Below are 20,500 nucleotides of genomic sequence, written 5' to 3'. Positions count from 1 at the left end.
GGGGTGGGGGGGGGGGGGGGGGGGGGGGGGGGGGGGGGGGGGGGGGGGGGGGAAAGGAGAAAAGAAGGAAAATTTATTGTCGGCATGTTCCCTCAGAAAGCTTTCTTTGCCCCACCTTCAATATATATATATATATATATATATATTATTTTCAGAAATTAGCAAGATAATTGCATTTGTTTGTTTACATTTTTTCTTAATTGAATAGGTATGATGCGGAGGCCACATATTTTGATGAAAGTGTTAGATCTTCAAAGCGCAGTCAATTGGAAGAGAAACTGATGCAAGTAATACTTTTTGGATAATTCTACATGTACATTATGATATCCATAAGGGTGTCCATAATGTACATGTGGAATTTCATGATTGGAGGGTTGAAAAAACTATTTTTCAACTTTCCAATGATGTTATGCCACTTGTACATTTTGGACACCCTTATGGATACCATGATGTACATGTAGTATAACCCATACTTTTTTAAGCTTGTGTAATTGGTTGGTGTTCACCATGCACATGCACGAATACATAATGCATATATAAAAACAGTAATGGCATTTATATCTTGAATTTATTGAAGCTCCCGGGAAAAATTAACTTTTTCCGCATCACTTTGACAATTTTAAAGTTGATGGATAATAAAAGACCTCGATGCTTTTATAGACAAGACAGAAGAAGTCCATATCCACGGAAAGTGTGCAAATAATGAGAGCATGATAGTAAAACTGAAATCCTAATTTCAAGTTGCATGTGTAAAAGTTGCAAAGTATTTCCAGTGCAATGATGAAATTGATTGCACTTTGCCTCTTACACCTGCAAACGACGTAATTAGACCATTTGTATGTGCAGTATTTGGCCACTAGCTCCAGTTTACTCGTGGACATTGTATAGTTGGGGGGTGTTTTCAACTAATGTTAATGTCCATGGCAATAGTTTGAGAGTTGAATTTGTACAGCGAGAATTTAATCTTTTGGCAAACGTAGAGGGTTAGTGCCTTTCCCTCTTAATATATAAGGAAAACAAGTTCAATATGATAACTAGAACAAATCTCGTTCTTCCAACCAAAAACAGTTACAGAAATAGGAAAATCCTTAAAACACCTCAGATATAGCAGTCCACTGAGAAGTGAATAAATTTGCTTACTCCCATAGATCTCCAAGTAGCTGTTCTTTTTCTTCAGAAATTCTGGAGCTCCTTTCAGTCCAAGCTCCCAACAAATAGCCAATACCACACCTTTCTGTAGGACAGAACCACACTTTTGTGATCCAAAATTAAAAGGTTTTTCAATAAATATTTAACAGCCCCTTTCAGGATGAACCTGTTTTCTGGTGATATTTAATGCTGTCCTTCATGGGTATTGAGCGCAGATAGATGATTAGTTCAACTATTCTCACGCTGTTAAGCTTTCATGCCTGGCAGAATTTTATCTATTTAGATGTTCGTCTTTGTTCTGTTGGCATGGTAGATTTCACTAGGCGTTCAAAGTGGGCACGATTTCTCTATTACACTCTAATACATTCTCTCTCTCATCTGTGTGTGGGCATGGGTTTGTGCATGTTTTTCTCTCATTCTTTCTGAAGCACTTGTTCAAATTTTACAGTTCAAAGGAAAAGACATTCAAAAAGTAGCTTTGAATGTTGATATTGGTAACGTGTTGCTGGATTCACATAAATAGGGCTTTGGTATAGTTTGTTTGGCATGGATAGATGTTAGATCTAATAGTGTATGATATGCTTGTCAAAGTTCACGACAAGATTTTCATTTTGGCAATAATCACCCATATTAAAATTATTGTTTTCCTTATAATTTTCACTTTTCTCACGGTCTTTCTTTATATCTATTAGCTTGTCCAACCAGCTTACCAGTTCATGTTGGGACACATACGTTCTGGAACTTTGGAAAAATTTAAAGAAGCTTTCGATAAAGCCTTGAATAGTGGGAAAGGATTTACTGGTGCTGCATGTGATTGCACTGAGTATTATATGTCACAGTTTGATGAAAGATCTGCAGGTAGGGTGACTCATATTTTACTTTCCATCTCTACTATTCACCTTGATGGGGATTCTGCTCATGGTGTCCCACTGCAGTCTGATTTACTTGGAATATGAACCCTGAGAAAAGGTTCTCAAAAGCCATTTGAGCTGCAAATATTAAAATTTTCAATTGCCATGGCCATTGGGTATTTATCTTAGTTGTAGCTGCAAAATATTAACCATATTATAATGACAACAAAAACAAACTAAGCCTTGTTTCCAATAAATTTGAGTGGGCTGCATGAATCCTTCTCTGCCAATCTGTATCCTTTCATAGCTATATCTACTGAAAGATCTACAGTAACTACAATAGGCCATGTTAAATTTGGTCGACCTTTCCCTCTTGACTTTCTGCTGAAATCGTAGCTTTTACTAATTGTAGTCTCTTTAGGTTGACGCGTATCATGTTGATCTTAGAAAGTTTCTTTCATGGGCCGAAATGTGGATTCTAGCTGATAAATTTCAGAGGGAGTTAGGAACAATAGAGATCAGGTCCTCATCAGCATACATTATGATTGATAACTTATTATTCTACAGACGCGGAAATTGACCAAGCAAACTGGGACTGCTCTAGAGTAAGAGATAAGCTCCAGCGTGATATTGATGCACATGTTGCTGCAGTCAGTAGTGCCAAGCTGTCTGAACTTCTGACAACGTATGAGGTATGAAAGATATATTAGATCCAACAGGTTTCTTCTCTTTTAAGCATGGGAAATGATTTATTTTGATTTACTAGAATAAATAGAGAAAGTTAGTATGTGCCATGCACACTCTAATGGATGATCTGAATTTATCAAACTTAAGGCTATAATAACTAGTACTGGCGTTAGCAAAGAACAGCTAGTTAAGTACCCCTATACTGGTTAAGTTATATTTATGAATATGGTATGATTTTGTTGAGTAGTGAATTCTTTATTATTTGTGTATAGTGTTACCAATGAGATTTCATGTACAGACAAAATTGAATAAGGCAATATCTGGACCTGTTGAGGCTTTATTTGAAGGAGCTAACAATGATACATGGCTTGCAATAAGAAAACTTATCCAACGCGAGATTGAAACAGCTGTAGCTGGATTTTCTGGTGCTCTTTCTGGTTTTGAAATGGACGAAGAAACAAAGGATAAAATGCTTTTGAGGTTGAAGGAACATGCAAGAGGATTGGTTGAATCCAAGGCAAAAGAAGAGGCTGGAAGGGTTTTGATTCGTATGAAGGACAGGTGCTTGCCATGTGCTGTGTATTCATATCTTGACCTAGAATATGTTGACAATACTGAAGTTTTTTTCTGCTTCTCTCCATGGGAACTGATCGACCATTATTTTCAGGTTTTCAACATTATTTAGCCAAGATTCTGACTCAATGCCTCGGGTCTGGACTGGGAAGGAAGATATTCGAGCAATCACCAAAGCTGCTCGCTCTGCCGTATGACACTTTTTTCTAAGATCTTTTATGGTGTTATTGATAGTTAAATCTTTTTAATTTTTCATTACTTTTGTTCTTGTTTCCTAGTCTTTGAAGCTGCTATCTGTTATGGCTGCAAACCGTTTGGATGACAATGCTGATACTATTGAAAGCACGTTGTCCCTAGCTCTCATGGATCCCAAATCTACCAATAAGGGCACTTCAGTGGACCCTCTGGCCTCAAGCAGTTGGGCTGAGGTAATTATTTTGATTGCCGCATTTGATTCTTTGAAGCTGGTAAAGTTGTATCTCAGCTTTAGCACATAAACAGCTGACCTCGATGACAATTCTTTGTGATTTTGCCTTTTATGGTAAAACTTATATATTTATTGTCAAGAGTAAATAAGCTAAACTTGCTGTTCCATTGTGTTAAACCTCTTCTTTGCCTCCTTATGGATTCAAAGATAGTTATACTTTGGCTTTAAAGCTACCGGTGCCCAATCTAATGATTAAAACTATATATATGTTTACCCACATGCAAGTTTGTTGGCCTTAGTCTTATGTGTAGATATTAAAAAAGAACTAATTTTTTTGTTTGTGGTTGCTCCGCCCCAGGTTCCGCCATCCAAAACTTTGATAACGCCTGTCCAGTGCAAGTCTTTGTGGAGGCAATTTAAAGCCGAGACTGAGTACACTGTTACTCAAGCCATTGCAGCTCAGGCATGAACTTGCTAATATAATGTTTCTGAATATCTTCTGTAATATTATTAATTCTTATCCGTTTGAATATGCATTTATGCTGGTATTTCTTTCTAGCATCTTTGTCTTAATCTTCCTATAATATTATGATAGCTATACATTTGCTAATTCGTAATGATTATTGACCAACTTTCAGGAAGCTAGCAAGCGAAATAACACTTGGTTACCACCTCCATGGGCGATTCTTGCATTGTTAATCTTGGGTTTTAACGAGTTTATGACACTTTTGAGGTACCCCTTATATTCTTTGTTGGGAGGGCAGCGGCTACCTGGTGATATACATTTACTAACTTTAGATCTCTCTTACTGGCTAATTTTGAATTGCACTCATGAATTTTATTTTATTTCTTCTTCATTTTTTGACAGAAATCCGTTATATTTGGGTGTTATTTTTGTTGGTTTTCTAATTATAAAGGCTCTTTGGGTACAACTAGACATCCCAGGTGTTTTCAGCAATGGAGCTGTAAGTGAACTAACTTGAATCAACTCTCTCCCTCCCTTGTAAAAACAGTAAGATCCAAGTAAATTTTACTCTTCGTGCTATTTTTTATCTTGGAATCAGGCCACAGGTTGGTAAATTGAAATATCACTAAGAGTATGTTTGGCTAGTTTAAAAAGGTTTACTTATAGTATTATAATAAAAAAATTTAAAGATCAAAATCGCAATTAAGATATACTTATTTTCACACTGAGTTAAAGAGTTATTTTCTGAATTAGTACTTTTTTCTAACATATACAAACATTCTCAGTATTCAGAAGCTTTAGAAATCAACTTTTTTGTTTTACTTCTGATATCTCTTTTGCTCACAGCTTCCCGGACTTCTTTCCTTATCAACCAAATTTCTTCCCACGATCACGAACCTTCTTAGGAAACTAGCCGAGGCGGGCCAAGGGCGTGGAAATCCCAACCCTCAGCATAACCCTCCAGCTGCAGCAAAGAAATTTGAAAACAGCACTGATGATTCGTCATCGAGTGCTTCATCTGAGGTAACTTCCAGAAATGGAATTGAATACTCGAGTCCCTTGGCTCATCAGAAATTGCAGTAAGCTTTCGTTCGGAGAACAATCTTCTCCATGATCCTACTTTCGTCATTAATGCAAGTATTAAGCTGCACAATGTTCGTTGATCCGACTGCTAGGCTGCTAGCAACAAAAATGAGGAACAAATCTTGAAGACATTTTAAGGCTTGTTTGGTACGCACCAGTGCACAGAATAACAAACAAGACTTACTTGTTTTTTCTTGCTTAATCATATCCACTGCTCTCCACTTCGACGTATTAAACATGCCATTAATATTTATGCAGGGGGTGTGCTGATGTTTGTCACAGAAAATGTCCCAATCAGTTGAGTTTTTGTTGTTTTTATAGATTTTTTTCCTCGTGTCTCTCGTTGGTGACGGAAAAAGGCCTTGATTGTGTTTGATTTTCAGTTTTGCCTTCAAAGATTGAATATGTTTTATGGGAGTTTCGGATTATGTAGTCGATTCTAAATTTATTGTGAAGAAGTATAATAAATTATTGTTGTTGTTTTTTTTTTTTTTTGCCTTTTCTTACCTTACTTTACATATCATTTCTTCATAACTGTTCCCCATGTGAGTTCAATATGAAATTATCATTTATCACACACCGTAGGTAGTTTTTTGACATTTAATGATATCACAAAGTATCGTGCTGTATTAGGTAATTATGATATCTACCTTTTAAGTGTGAAGGCAAAGAAATTTTGATGAATCTTAGAAAATTATTCGTGAATAATGACTTATTGTTCATCGTTATGGAAGTCGTGTTTGAAAATTACCATTCATATAGTGTTTTGATCTACGACAAATTTTCCATATTGTTCCATTCTTCCATCCAATTATTTGAAGTTAAAGAATAGTGTCCTACTTTGGTAAAGAGAATTGATTAGTACTAGATGGTATTAAATGAAGGATACGAAGCTAAAATCTTTTATTATTAATAATTTCTTGATAGTTTTGGAAATCCCTTTGAAACTCATGACAAGGTGCATGGAGGGAAAGTGGGAAGCCTCAGTTTTATTCTCCCTTCTCATTCCTCAAACGTGCACTATAATGGACAAATATTTCCACCAAAACTGAAGAAATCTAAACAAATAAAACCACGTTGAGAGTTCATTTGGCATAACTTCTAATTTTACTTTTGTCTTAAAGAAACTACCTCAATTTTGTTTGGAAACTAATATTTAAAAGAGATTTTTATTTCGGAAGTACTTTTAGAGAAAAGTACATGAACCACCTTTCTCTAAAAACCTTTCTAACTAAAAGAAGCGATTTCACAAAATTATCCAAAAGTAGCTTTTGGACCTCAAAATCTCATTTTAACTTCTCAAAAGCCACGCTAAAAGGACAGTTAAATCATTCGATCACAAGCTCATACAATAATTAGGGTTATGTACATGTAGAATTATTCCAATAATTAATACCTTGATAGCATTTGTAGAGAATTGGACGGAGAAAGAAAAAAGCTAAAATCTTATACAACGTATTGCTCCACTCTATCCAATACAGCATATTGGTTTGTCAACTGCCTCACTCTCTTTTTTCTGTTGTATTACAAATTACACTACCTGTCCAGGGAGAAAACAGTACAGTAATAAACTCCCTGTAGTGTCGTCTTTCAGTGTTGCGTGACACGACTATAAAATGATGCTCTATCCACTCTGAATCCCGACCGAAGAAAGCCAAGACACAAGAAGTTCCCAGCATAGACAATCCACCTTCCTACACAATTGGCATCATAGAATGCCGTACAGATCATATTTTTACATCATTTACATAATCGATTGCAGAATCATATATGTCCATTGTCCTTGATTTGCTTGAATTGGACAGATACGAGTGCCTTCAAAAAAGATGATCTTCTAATCAGAAATGAACAGATAATCCCATCTTCCAAAACTGTTCGACGGAAAGGCCAATGGTGTTAGTAGAAAGAGAGTGTAATGCACTATGGTATATGACATCAAGTTCAGGAAAAGGAGGAAAAAGATGGGTAGGTAGTTGTTTTTAATATGTACAAAGAAACAAAGTGATAAAGAAAAGAAGTAGGTCGGAAAAGATGAGCCATTTGCAGATACGTTACGGAGGTTTGCTTTTGAATAATGATTTGATAAACTCCGTGCATTTTGTACAGGTTCATCTAAGCTTAAAAGTTTTAGTCAAATGTAAAAAAGTTCGTTCTAAAATAATGAATTTACCTTTGGTCAAAGTTAGAAGTTAATTATTTTGAAGGTAACCCTCCACATTGCCGACAAGATAAGTAACTTTTGTTAATTATTAGTAGGAAATTAAGTAACCTATCGAAACAAGGTTGACTTACTTTTAAGCTTAGCGAAACACGTTCCTGAATAAGAAGTCAACATTTCAGCTAGATCTCTGAATGCATCCCCAATCAGTTACTATTTGGGGATCATAGCACACGACATTAAAGTAAAAAAATGTTGGCTTCAATGCATGAAGCAAGAAGACAACATTAAATGCTGAATTTCTCATGAAGCAGGGAAAGCCAGTTAAACTGATATTTATATTTAAATATAATCAAACAAATAACAAGAATACCTGTCCAAGATCGATCAATAAGGGCACCTTCATCTTTGTTCCTCCAACATCTCGTCAAGCATTTCCACACTTCTCTTGGAGATGTCACCACCCCTTAACAATGTTGTAAGAAACCTTGGGTAAAACGTAGGATAATCCAGGCTACCAGACATATCCTACACGAATGAAAGCTAAAACTTGATTCTTAGTACATAATACATAGCTTACTCATTGAGGTAAACATGTCCATCCAATCGTCCCCAATCTATTGTAATGTGCTCTTATGGAAACATGTCTTGCCTAAAATTTTTGAATTCCTAAGTCAAGAAGCAAAATGAAACTTCACAAAGTTGGAGAGGATAACATAACTATTTAACCGATATTTGGATGGTTTGTCATGGGGGACTAATTGTGCAATGAGAATGGAAGGTGGAACCAACTTGCTACTGGAAAATAAGTTTAGGGACCAATGGTGCAATTTTTCCATTTAACTTCATGCACGACACAAGCAAGAAATCTACATGAATACATGCGTGTATATGCATCTATAGAGTCCGCGCAAAGACACATTGATGGGAAATATATGTCTTTCCCATTTCCGTCTATAACACTGTTAGTATATAAACGCATCTACACTGAACATAAATTAATTGCATACTTTATGAAATTTATGTTCTCCTAGCAAGAGGCTAACTGACGGTAGAAGGTGTAAGAAATTTATGTTTATAGGAGAACAAATGCATAATAATAATGTGATCCAGGCAGAAATAGGCACAGTTGGATCCATAAGGAAATCCAACACTACTCAAGCTAGAGTCAGAAGATTTTGAGGGGTTTAAGTTAATAAATTAACTCCTGAAAAAAAAAAAATAATAATAATAATAGAAGCTTTAATTTTTCAGGTGAAAAAAAGAATAGGTGATTGTATATGCAAGTAATCCTATGAATGTCCTATTAATTAAAGCTATATATCCCTTTAAAGTTTAACTTAGAAGTATGACTAGGATGAGAAGAGACAGACCATTTGCTGAAAGACGCCTTGGGGCCCTACATTTGCAATTTGTGTATCCACAGGGACCTGCTGTACATATGATGGCATTCAACAAATTTTTCTTTAAAACAAAAGAGCATGTAAATAAACAAAGAAACCAACCTTTCCTTCCTTGTTTGCATTTCCATCATTACCGACCCGTTCCTTTCCGGAATCTATTCTCTTGGCACCCTTGTTTGTCCGGATCACATCATCATTAGGAATTTGCTCTCCGCCGATGATAGTGCTACCTTGGTTTATGTTGGAAAATAAGGGGTTGGAGAAGAAACAACAACAAAATTATAGAAACAAAATGAAGAGAAATCAAGAAATACGTCAAAAACGAATTTGAGGTTTGAACACGGGATCGTTGTTCTCAAACCATATTTGCCCCCTCTCCATATGAAATGAGATGCTTAAAGGTGTTATGGCAAATGGTTTGAAGAATTTTAACAAGTCTTGATGCAGAAAATTACAAAGCACGAGAAATTTTCCACCAAAACTTGATGAACACAATAAATAATAAATGAATATGAGTTATAACAGGGATTTGATTAATTGTGGAAAAATATATGAATTTCAAGATGTTTTTCTTGTTATTTTCCTTGAACATGGCTTCACTTATTTATAGACCTTCATCATGTATACGAAATGGTGCCAAAAACCAAGTGAAAGGTCACCAAATTTGAAATGGAAATGGTAAAAAACGGCTAGGCAACAGTCACAAACGCTACCATGGGCCAATATATTGGGCAACCGTTTGTTTTTAATTTTAGCACCGTCTACCGTCCATTTCGTCTTTCACGGAAGCCACTGACCAGTTTCATCCATATGCGGCCACTGTCCATTTGTTCCAAGCCACCGTCCATTTTGGCTTTAATTTGTTGGTTTTGAACAACCAACTTCAACAGTTTACTCCCACAATACCTTGAATGGAAAGAGTTGCCGATATTTTCAATCTCAAATTATTTTCAGAAGAGTTACTCACGTTCTCAAATTGTAGCAGAGCTTCTTTAATGGCAGCAACAGCAATGCCGTAACTATTCTAAGACAATGACCCTTCTTCACCTAATATTATAGCTCGTTGGCAAAGGTCATTGTAAAGACGGACATTAGATTGTACCTCGTCCAGTTTTTCACTTATGGGATGCCTACTAGTGGCAGCATTAGTCCACCGTTGCATTATGTACTTAAATGGTATACTGAATTTGCCAAACATTTGGAGAACGACAATGGCATGTCTACAAAGATAACTTTTTGTTGACACATAAAAATTCAGCCCAAATCGAACAGCCCAAGGAGTGAGGTCCAATTGAAGGATCCCCAAATCAGATAGCCCAAAGAACGAAGCCCAATCAAACAAATCAAGATGAAGGCCCAAATAGGGAGGCCCAAGAACGCGGTAACGCCATCGCCTAAGTTTGCAAGTCGCCCAGAATCTGAGCGAATGGAGTGTCATACAGTCGCCCAGAGCTGTTACTCTATTCTCGCCCAAACCTTCAAGTCGCCCAAGGTCTTAACAAACATAAAGCGTCGTGGTTATCAAGAAGTGCAGTTATCAAAGCAGTTATTAAAGCAACCCTATCACGTTCCACGATTCAAGGAATTCAATCGAAAGCGGTTGAACGATGAAGAGTAATGGCAGCAGTTAAAAAAAGGCAGTTTTCATGACAAGTTGGCCATTAGGAAGAAAGTGGGCAGTTATAGAACGATCAAGCAGTTTTTAGGGCGGTTGATCACAAAGAGATCGTCCATGAAGTATAAAAGGGAGAAAGGACATAGAAGCAAAGGATCGAATCAAAAACTCTCGAACAGAGAACATGTAATTTTCATTTCCTTAGCTTAGACTTAAACACTTTTCTTTCAGTAACTCGTGTGCTTGCACCCCTTGGAGGCACGTTGTTTTTAATTTCCAATTGTAAAGTCATCGCCAATAAAAGAACACCCCTTTTTGGGACTTTTTCTCAAGAGGTTTGTCCCTTACACAATCGTCTGATCCTTTTTAATTGTTAGCAACTAACCCGCGCGAAACAATTTGGCACGTCCAGTGGGACAGTGGTGTTAGGTGTTGAAAGTACAAAAGGTGAAACAATATGCCTCAGAGATCCGATAAGGAAGCAGCAAGTCAGGGAGGAATCCAGTCTGTGATCGAGCGATATGAGGAGCAGCATGCCTCTCCACGAACAGATGGACAGAATCAGAGCAGTAACAGTCATTACGAACCAATGACTGAGTTGAGTCCTCGAACCATGCGTGCATTACTTGGAGAACTCACGCAAGACATCGTTGAACAGGTAAATCTTTGAATTATTCATAATATGGAAAGATTTACGCAAAATGGGAATGTACACTATGACAACATGGCCAAACAACTAAAGACGTTGAACGAAACAATGAATAAGTTAGTAGGCCAAATATGTCAACCGGCTATACCTCTTACAAACCACTTTCAAACTAGGACAATTGTGGAACATAATCCCTCGGTCCTAAATCCGAATCAAGGGGTAGAACCGTTTTCTAGTCCCTCTACTTCAGACCAAGGGGGTACTACGGTGCCAAATCAGAACAATGGTAGTAGTATGCCTAACTTGGGGGGTAATCCAAACATAAGAGATAACGTCCTGAACAATGGACAGAATATTCCACGTGTTAATGAGGGAATAGATGTTCAGGCTAATGGTAATGGCCCTAATCATGGTAATTTTGTTGTCAATCAAGGACCAAACATCAGGTCTCATGCAAATCAACCGGTTAACCAACCTGTAGGAATTCCATATGACCCCAACGTCATGTTGAGGAACCAGATTATGGAAATCGTACAGGATCAGATGGCTTTTGGGGTGCGTCCCATCATTAGACCGACATACACAAAGCCATATCCTGATTGGGTAGACCAAGCATATCCATGGCCTAGAGGGTACAAAGTACCATAATTCTCACTGTTTACCGGTTTAGGAGAGGTGTCTACGCTAGAACACATAGGGCGATTCACATTGTAAAGTGGTGATGTAACCGATTACCATAAAATGAGGCTTTTCCCTAGTTCGTTAACAGGAGTAGCTTTCTCCTGGTTCATCAACTTGCCAGTGAACTTTGTTCAACCATGGCAACAATTGGAACAGCTGTTTCACGCTCAGTTTTATAAAATTGAGTCTAAAGTCACTTTGGTTGATTTGGCGAATCTACGTCAAATGCCAAACGAATGGGCAGAAAGTTTTCTCCAAAGGTTCAAGACAGCAAGAAGCAAGTGTTTTGTACCTCTGCCTGAAAAAGAATTTGTCAAAATCGCTCAGGGCTGCTTGAGCTTTGATTTAAAAAAGAAGTTCCAAGACAAGGAATTTCCTGACCTTTTCCAGTTGAGTGCGAATGTGATTAGGTATGAGCGACTGATAAGAGAGGAAGAACAAATGAAAAATTCTAGTAAATGGACTTATTACAAAGACCCAAATTTTGACGTTCATACCATCGATGACGAGTCATACGATCAGGCCGAAATGTGTTTGGCCGAATTGGTCAAAGGAGATACATATACTTGTCCTATAATGGCCAAGCCTAGACCATCGGGCAAAGATGAGTCCATAAAAGATGGAAACATAAAGGCTAGAACGTTCTCGTTCGACGTAACCAAAGCTGACCTTATATTTGACAAATTATATAGGGATAAGCAGATAAAATTGAGCGATAAGCACAAATTGCCAAACCCTGAACAAATTAAGGGAAAAAAATATTGTAAGTGGCATAATGCATGGTCACATTTGACTAAATCCTCATCGCCCTACCTTCTTCCCAAACACTCAGCCTGGTAGAGGGCGAGGTACATCATTCTATAGAGGACCGTCGTTTGAGAAGCAGTTCAGGCCAGCAGATAATGGAAGAACATTCAGACCGCAACCTCGTCGGCCAAATGTATGGCATTCATTCCAGTACAATGCAGGAAGGGCAATACCCTTCGATGAGATGACTAGGACCCAAAAAAAGGCGTTTCCAATGAAACTACGGACGGATGATGAGGCAGCAATAGGGAATGCCATATCCTAAAGCGCCTAAACTACTCAAGGTAGCCAATCAAAATGTCCTCAAAAATAGTGAAGAGACCGGTACAGATGAATCAATGAAGGAACTGCCAGAAACTTCTTCTGGGAGATCAAGGTTTGAGCGAGACAGAAGGGATGAAGAAGATCCAGATTAGCCCCTCACTATCCAATTCGGTACGTTGCCTCCTGTCGTGGCCAATAATTACTTACTGGCCAATGAATTCAAGAATAAATAAAAAGAAGAAGAGAGGGAGGACAACGAAGGAGAAGCTTGCGTGCTGGTATGTGAAGAAGGCCAGACTTCTAGAGAGGCCTACAACGATGAAGAGGACGATGGGATGACAGACATTGAAGAAGAAATCGACCTAGAAGCAGAAAGAAAAAAAAAGAGGAGTATCGCGCAATACTCTATTAAAGCAACTACATCGAGAGGGAGTTCGCGAAGTAGACTTGTTGGGGGAACCATCTGGGCGCCCTTTCGATTTCTACGTACTGTACAGGACACCCAAAAGGAAGAAGAGAGTGCCTCGCTCTGAAAAGTATGGGTCACCTCCAAGAATAATGCCCCCTCCCACAGGTTGGGTAACTGATGAGGAAGCATTAGAAAGAAGTAGGAAGGAAGTTCAGGAGACAGAGGATCAGTGTGATATACTGCACGTCGACTTATCACAGGAGGATAATTCGACAGAAAACAAGCAGGAAGTAGAAATAGAGGCTGCCAAAAAGGTTATTTTTAAACGGTCAGCCATGAAATTGACTAAACACTTGAGGCCATTATATGTTAAGCTCTAGTTAACGGCGTCCCAGTGGCAAAAGTGCTTGTCGACAATGGAGCAGCTATAAACACCATTCCATCTAGGATGATGAGGAAGTTCGCAAAGACAGAGGGTGACATGATTCCTACAGAAGTCATCCTCACTAGTTTCAATGGAGGAGCAACTTCAGCTAAGGGAGTTATGCCATTAGACATAACTATAGGTACGACTACTAGGACCACGGTTTTCTTTGTAATAGGCGGTCCTACTAGTTACAACGTGCTACTAGGAAGAGATTGGATACACGGAAGTCGCTGTATACCCTCATCGCTCCATCAATGCCTGATCTTTTGGAATGACAAAGGCGAAGCTGAGGTGGTACAGGCCGATCATAGGCCTTTTGTCGCAGAAGCAAACTCGGTGGAAAAGTTCATGTACGAAGGAAACTATGGACCTGTCAGGGTAGTACAAGACGGGGAAGAAACTCAGGTTGTCGTGCAAAGAGAAAACCATTCTCAGTGGACGCACTCACTGAAATGTTCAGACAGATGAGGCCAAATATAGTGGCCCTGGAAGAGCCAGTAATTGGCAAAAGAATAATTAAGGAGTCTTGAATGGACTTTAAGTTACAAAAGCAAATGGCCGACATTCAGGCCTTCAAAGCCAGACTGATGGCTTTCAATAAGGAATGCAATGACAAGGCGAAGAAAGAAATAGCCCTAAAAGCGCTGAAGGACAAGTTGGTAGTATTCGAGTTAGAGCAAAGCATTGGCCGAAAAGTCAACAAGGTGGATTGTTTAGAAGAGGAAGTACTTACAAGGGAATTGGACGACGAAGTAATGCGGATCGCCAAACCTGGATACGCTCAAGCACAAGACCCTCTGATCAAAGTAAATATTGGCAATGAAGGAGAAGATCGCCCAACGCATCAGCCAAATGCTTGACCAAGAGGTTAGTAACAAATTAATCGCTTTGTTAAAAGAGTACAAAGATTGTTTTGCTTGGGAATATGAACAAATACACCCAAAGATGAGTATCCAATGCCCACGGTGGATTCTTTAGTAGATTCAACTGCCGGACATGTCATGTATTCTTTCATAAATGGGTATTCAGGATACAATCAAATTTATATAGCTGAAGAAGACATACACAAAACTGCCTTTAGATGCCCTGGGTCTCTAGGATGTTTTGAATGGGTGGTTATGACTTTCGGCCTAAAAAATATAGGGGCAACTTATCAAAGGGCAATGAATTTAATCTTTCATGATATGATAGGCAAGTTTGTTGAAGTGTATGTAGATGACATAGTAGTCAAGTCCATTAAAGAAAAAAACCATTTTGAACAGTTAAGATGTTCGTTTGAACGAACGAAGCAATATAAGCTAAAGTTGAATCCCTTGAAGTGTGCATTTGGTGTTAATGTAGGGAATTTTCTTGGTTTCTTAGTACACAAGAGAGGGATTGAACTTGATAAAAATAAAACGAAGGCTATTTTAGAAGCCAAACCACCTAGCAACAAAAAGGAGTTGCAAAGGTTTCTAGGCCAAGTAAATTTTTTAAGACGCTTTATTTCTAACTGTGCAGGGCGAACTAAAGTCTTTTCGCCGCTATTAAAGCTAAAAAATCAGGACGAATTCGTCTGGAAAGAAGAACATCAAAAGGCTTTTGAAAGCCTGAAGATATATCTATCAAGTCCACCAGTGTTGGTGTCACCAATCCAAGGACGGCCAATGAAAGTGTATATATCGGCTGAAAAAGAATCAATAGCTGGAATGGTCGCACAGGAAGACCAATTTGGTGAAGAAAGGGCAATTTACTACTTAAGTAGACGGTTAACGAAATGTGAATGTAATTACTCTGCTATCGAAAAATTGTGTCTTGCATTGTATTTCACATGTACAAAATTAAGGGTTTATTTACGGCCCGTAACCGTTTATTTAATTTCTAAAGTAAATTTAGTTAAATATATGTTCTCGCGCCCTATTTTACACCAAAGGGTAGGCCTTTGGACACTAGCTTTATCAGAATTCGAAATACAATATATACCTCAAAAGGCAGTCAAAAATCAGGCTTTGGCTAACTTTCTATCCGATCATCCATGCCTTGATAGGCCTGAAGAAATCGAACTAGAAATCAATTCGTTCGAGTTAAAACCTTGGGTGTTGTATTTCGATGGATCAAAAACTTCTAAAGATGCAGGAGTAGGAGTAGCATTGATTAATCCTTTAGGGATTTGCTACAAGTTCGCATTCACTTTAGACAGAATGTGCACCAACAATCAGACCGAATATGAAGGCTTAATCGTAGGCCTAGAACTAATGATAGATATGGGAGTAAGAAGTGTGATAGTTAGGGGCGATTCTCAATTGGTGATCCATCAATTTATCAGTGATTTTAAATGCCAAAATAATTCCATTATAAGTCAATATGAGATCGCCCAAGAATTATTAGAAGAATTCAATCAAGTAGAACTCCAATGCGTTCATAGGATATATAATGACGTGACAAATGAGTTAGCCCAAATGGCCTCAGAGTACTCAAAGGTTTTGAATTGGAAGTCTACTTGTGAGTATGAAATCATATTGCCCGTGACTCAAAGAAAGGCGAGAAAGATTGAACTTCACTGCATACAAGATGGAGATGCAATAGATTGGAGAGCAGAGATTAAATGGTTCCTTAAAGAACCTAATGGAGGGATTAGTAGGAAAAAGAAGCTGTATTTGCTGAACTATACACTAATAGATGAAGAGTTGTTTAAGAAACGCTCTGATGGTGTATTACTAAAGTGTGTAAGTTTACAAGAAGCCAAGACGACCATGGCTGAGGTGCACGAAGGGATATGTGGAGCTCATTAAGCTGGCCAAAGGATGAGATAGTTAATTATTAGGAGTGGATATTTTTGGCCAAAGATGGGAGAACTATGCGTTCAATATGTAAAGAGTTGTTTAGCATGCCAAAAGCATGGTCCAATACAAAGGGCGCCAGCTCGAGAAATGACACCTATGATTAAACCTTGGCCGTTCAAGGCTTGGGCGATAGACCTGATAGGGAAGATTTATCCCCCATCGTCCAAGCAACATACTTTTGTTATAGTTGCAACCGACTATTTCACCAAATGGGTAGAAGCGGTACCTTTGAAAGAGATCACCCAGAAAAATGTTATAGAGTTTATCTGTGATCACATTATCTATAGGTTTGGAATCCCACAAACGTTAATGGTAGATCACGGAACATCTTTGAATGGAGATCAAGTGAACAAATTTTTGAGCGAGTTTGGGGTTAAATCAGTAAACTCCACACCATACTACGCTCAATCCAATGGACAAGTAGAATCTTCTAATAAGATTCTAAAAAATGTCATCAGAAAGATGATAGATGAAAATGTCAGAAATTGGCATGAATGTCTGAACAAGGCCTTATGGGCTTATAGGACATCACCTCGATCAAGTACCAAGGTTACTCCTTTCCAACTTGTTTATGGACAGGAGGCCGTTTTGCCTATGGAAATCAACGTGTAATCGATCAGAATGTGCTTACAACATAAGTTGAATGATGATGAGTATGCCGAATCACTAGTTCAAAATTTATTGGGGTTAGACGAATTAAAGTTAGACGTCTTGGATAGGTTGCAAGTTCAAAAACAAAGAATGACTAAGTTTTATAATAAAAAAGTCATAGCCAAGTCGTTCAGCCTGGGTGAACTAGTTTGGAAGACGATACTCCCTTTGGATAGCAAGGATCCAAAGTATGGGAAGTGGTCGCCCAATTGGGAAAGACCATACAAAATAAACAGTGTGTTGCCCAATAGAGCGTATCACTTGGAAGATTTAGATGGCACCAAGCACATGAGATTCATTAACGGTAAATATTTGAAAAAATATGTTCCTTCTTTATGGGAATGTAAACAGATAAAATCATAATCAAATATGTTGAACGATTAAAGGATAATAAGGTCAGAGCGAAATATGTTCAAATGAAGTCCTTTATTATCAAACGTTCATTACAAGAATACAAAAATACAAATAATGGATGCTCTACGAAATACAATTAAAAGTAAGCTAATCTCCCGGTTGATCGCTGAGTAAGCCTCACGCCGCCTTCCTAAATGCATCGCTGCAATGGTGGGATTGCCGAGTAAGAGGGTGGACTGGCCTCACCACCTTCCTAAATGCATCGCTGCAATGGCGAGCAAAGAAGTTGAGAAGTACTCTCAGCAAGCAAGCTGAGAAGCACTCTCAGCAAGCAAAGTGGCCCGCAAACATCTCAAAAATTACCTTCTATCATCGACTCCTTGTAAAGGACAAAAAGACGATGGGAAGAATTTCGATGGTAAAAACTTCGCTGCTGGCCAGAAAATATTTCTTATACCTCCCACATCAAAGGTGACATTAAGGTAAATAGTAAAATGGGCGGACTAAACAGTCCATTTTGGATCGGATTGATTGTCAGAATGCCAAGCAATGGCAGCAAATTAGTTTCGAAGAAGAAAATGAAGATGAAGATAGAAGATGGAAAATGCGAAGCATTTATAGGGGAGTGGAGACGAAGAGACAGAATATGAACAGCCACATTTCTGCCTAATAAACGGAATTAAATAGCCCAAAGTATTGGGAAAAGTGGTGAAAATATCAAAAGAAAATGGACAAGATTTTTAGCACAAAGCAGTTAAATGCTTAATGAATTGACGACTAAAAAACAAACGTCAAACAAACGCACAAGAAATTAATGTTCATTAATGATGAACAAAGTTACAAAAGGAAAAATCTAATTACAAAAGAAAAAAGACATCATATGTCCTAATTACAGTCCACCCCATACTGAACGAATTCGTTCCCTAAGTTGTTCCCAATCCTCGTTCTGCCGAGAGGAAGTGATGTTCAGTTCAGCCGTGACATCATCATCAACTTCCAACTTCTTGTACTGCTCGACCAAGGACTTAGTTCGCTCAATTCCCTGGGAGGCGTTGCGCTTTTTAGCAGCCATTCTCGCCTTGCAGTTGTCCATTTTGGCTTGAAGTTCCTTCATCTGAGCAGCCAAATTAACCATCAAAGAGTCTTCAACCATGACTTCGGAAGAGATTTCTTTCAACTCGTCCTCAGCCTTATTAATCTCCATACGCAAAGACTCTTTCTCAGCTACGGCTCAAAAATATTGAGTACTTTTGGCCTTTAGTTCAGCATTCTTGGCCAGCAAAGAAAGGACCTCAGAGTGGATAACCTTCAACGTCGCTTTAAAATAGGCAGAAAGATTGAGCGACGGAAGCGTCAGTACTTGCTCCAACTTCGCACTCAAGTGCTCAAGTTTATCCTTGTGTCTGGCGGCACTAGCCCTTCCAATATCCATATCCATGAAGGATACGTACTCAAGTATCGACTCCTTGAGAAACTTCAAATCTTCCTCTGAAGAAGCAGCAGGATGATCAGATGGAACAGGGCGAGACGTCTGGACTTGCCCTCAGGAAGTGAACAAGTCTTGGATAGAACGCACAATTTTGTCAGCATCCTGCAAAGAAAATTGCCAATATTAAAGATCCTCACTACAACAAATACTACCTCATCAACAATCGTAGAAGATGGCATGCCCTCAGCCAAGCTTGCCACCAACGACTCCTCCATTCGTGAGGACTTCTCCTTGTCTGAGCGAGAAGATGTTGCCACAACTGGCGGACTCATAGGACTATCTGCAAAACTCAAGAGCAACAAATCAGAAACCAACAGCACAAGCAAAGGTAAGACATCAAAAGACTGAATTACCTTCTGCTACAATGTTTGGGGGGTTGACGCCTTGGTAAGAAGGTGGTTCATCCATGGGTTGTGATGAGGACTTGGGGACTGAAGATGTCTCTTTAAACGTAGCCCCCTCATCAATCGGTTTGGATGAAGTAGCCTCAGCAGAGGATGATGGAGCAAGAGCTGTCGATGCCAAAGCCTTTGAAGGAACGGCTGAGCTTTTCTGAGAAGTCCAAAATATCATCAGCACACAGAAAAGTTTCAAGTGTGGAAAACTATACTTGTGAGTAAACTAATTTAATTACCTTCCTCCTGACGATAAGAGGGGCATCATCATCATCATCAACATCATCCTCCAGAATGGGAGATGCTGAGGCTGGCCATTTGCGGCTTGGTGCACTCTTGGCCATAGTAGGTTTGGTAGGGAGAGAAGAAGATGGACGAGCAGACTGTTTAGTGCGACGAGAAGGAGAAGGACTCCGAATGGACAAGGGAGTGACTAAAACAGGAGGAGGGAAAGAAATGCTCGATTGGTCTAATGAATGAAAGGCACGATTGACGTCAGTCGCAAATAATCTGCGCTTCACGGACGGCCAGAGCTGTTCAAAAAGAGGGTGAATGGCTTGGCTAGAATTGAAGGGGGCTAATGAAAAATATCTAGTTAAAAGAAGATTACGAGCATTTATAGCCTCTGCCTCCGCCTTATTAATGGTATAAAAATGGTCAACTAAGTTCCTTGAATAGCAAGGAGGAACAGGCCAAGTTTGGCCGAAACCAAGCTGACGAGCAAAAAATTGGGGAGCATAAATTTCTACCCCCGCCTTGGCATTGGTCCCAGTTAGAATATCATGAAATAGCTCCCTCCCGGTTAAAAACTGGATTCAAATGAGCAGGGAGGTGCTCGTGCTATCTATAGTGGAAGGGGAATGTACATAGTTTGGAGTCAAAAAATGAGGAAAAGGAAAAAAGGAAGGGATTGAATTTAAAGAATAAAAGAATGAAAAAAGTCCCTACTGGACATATTTACAGGAGCTAAGGGCTCCATGGCTAGCCCATAACAGCTAGCAGAGGAGCGAGAGATCGATGGAGCACCAAACAATGGAAAATAGGATCTCAACCACAGTTGAGTGAACCAAAGAGGTCCACTGCCAGTGGGAGATGCACCATTCTTCAATTGAGCTTGAAGAGAGGCCATGCCTCTATAAA

At 38.8% G+C, this 20,500-nt stretch overlaps 1 protein-coding gene and 1 pseudogene across 4 annotated transcripts in view; one reads left to right on the top strand and one right to left on the bottom strand.

Moving 5' to 3' along the window:
• LOC111406260 (protein ROOT HAIR DEFECTIVE 3-like) overlaps positions 1-5,701 on the top strand; it is a 15,144-nt gene extending 9,443 nt beyond the window's left edge. For 2 of the 4 annotated variants that reach the window (XR_002704970.1, XR_002704971.1), the window contains exons 14-24: positions 209-287; positions 1,842-2,007; positions 2,568-2,692; positions 2,986-3,248; positions 3,355-3,451; positions 3,539-3,688; positions 4,046-4,150; positions 4,326-4,420; positions 4,556-4,652; positions 5,000-5,383; positions 5,495-5,701. Coding sequence is in view for 1 of the 4 variants with exons in the window: in XM_023035573.1 (XP_022891341.1) it covers positions 209-287; positions 1,842-2,007; positions 2,568-2,692; positions 2,986-3,248; positions 3,355-3,451; positions 3,539-3,688; positions 4,046-4,150; positions 4,326-4,420; positions 4,556-4,652; positions 5,000-5,236 (1,414 nt within the window). In the remaining 3 variants the exon portion in view is untranslated. The other 2 variants (XR_002704972.1, XM_023035573.1) reach the window with 2 other exon arrangements.
• Positions 5,702-9,680: 3,979 nt separating this feature from the next.
• The window catches only part of LOC111406856, a 23,716-nt pseudogene continuing 12,896 nt past the window's right edge, over positions 9,681-20,500 (bottom strand).

Source organism: Olea europaea, chromosome 12, assembly GCF_002742605.1.
Source record: "Olea europaea var. sylvestris chromosome 12, O_europaea_v1, whole genome shotgun sequence".
NCBI lineage: Eukaryota > Viridiplantae > Streptophyta > Magnoliopsida > Lamiales > Oleaceae > Olea > Olea europaea.
Note: the sequence above shows the minus strand (reverse complement) of the source record. Positions and strands in the feature narration are given on the sequence as shown.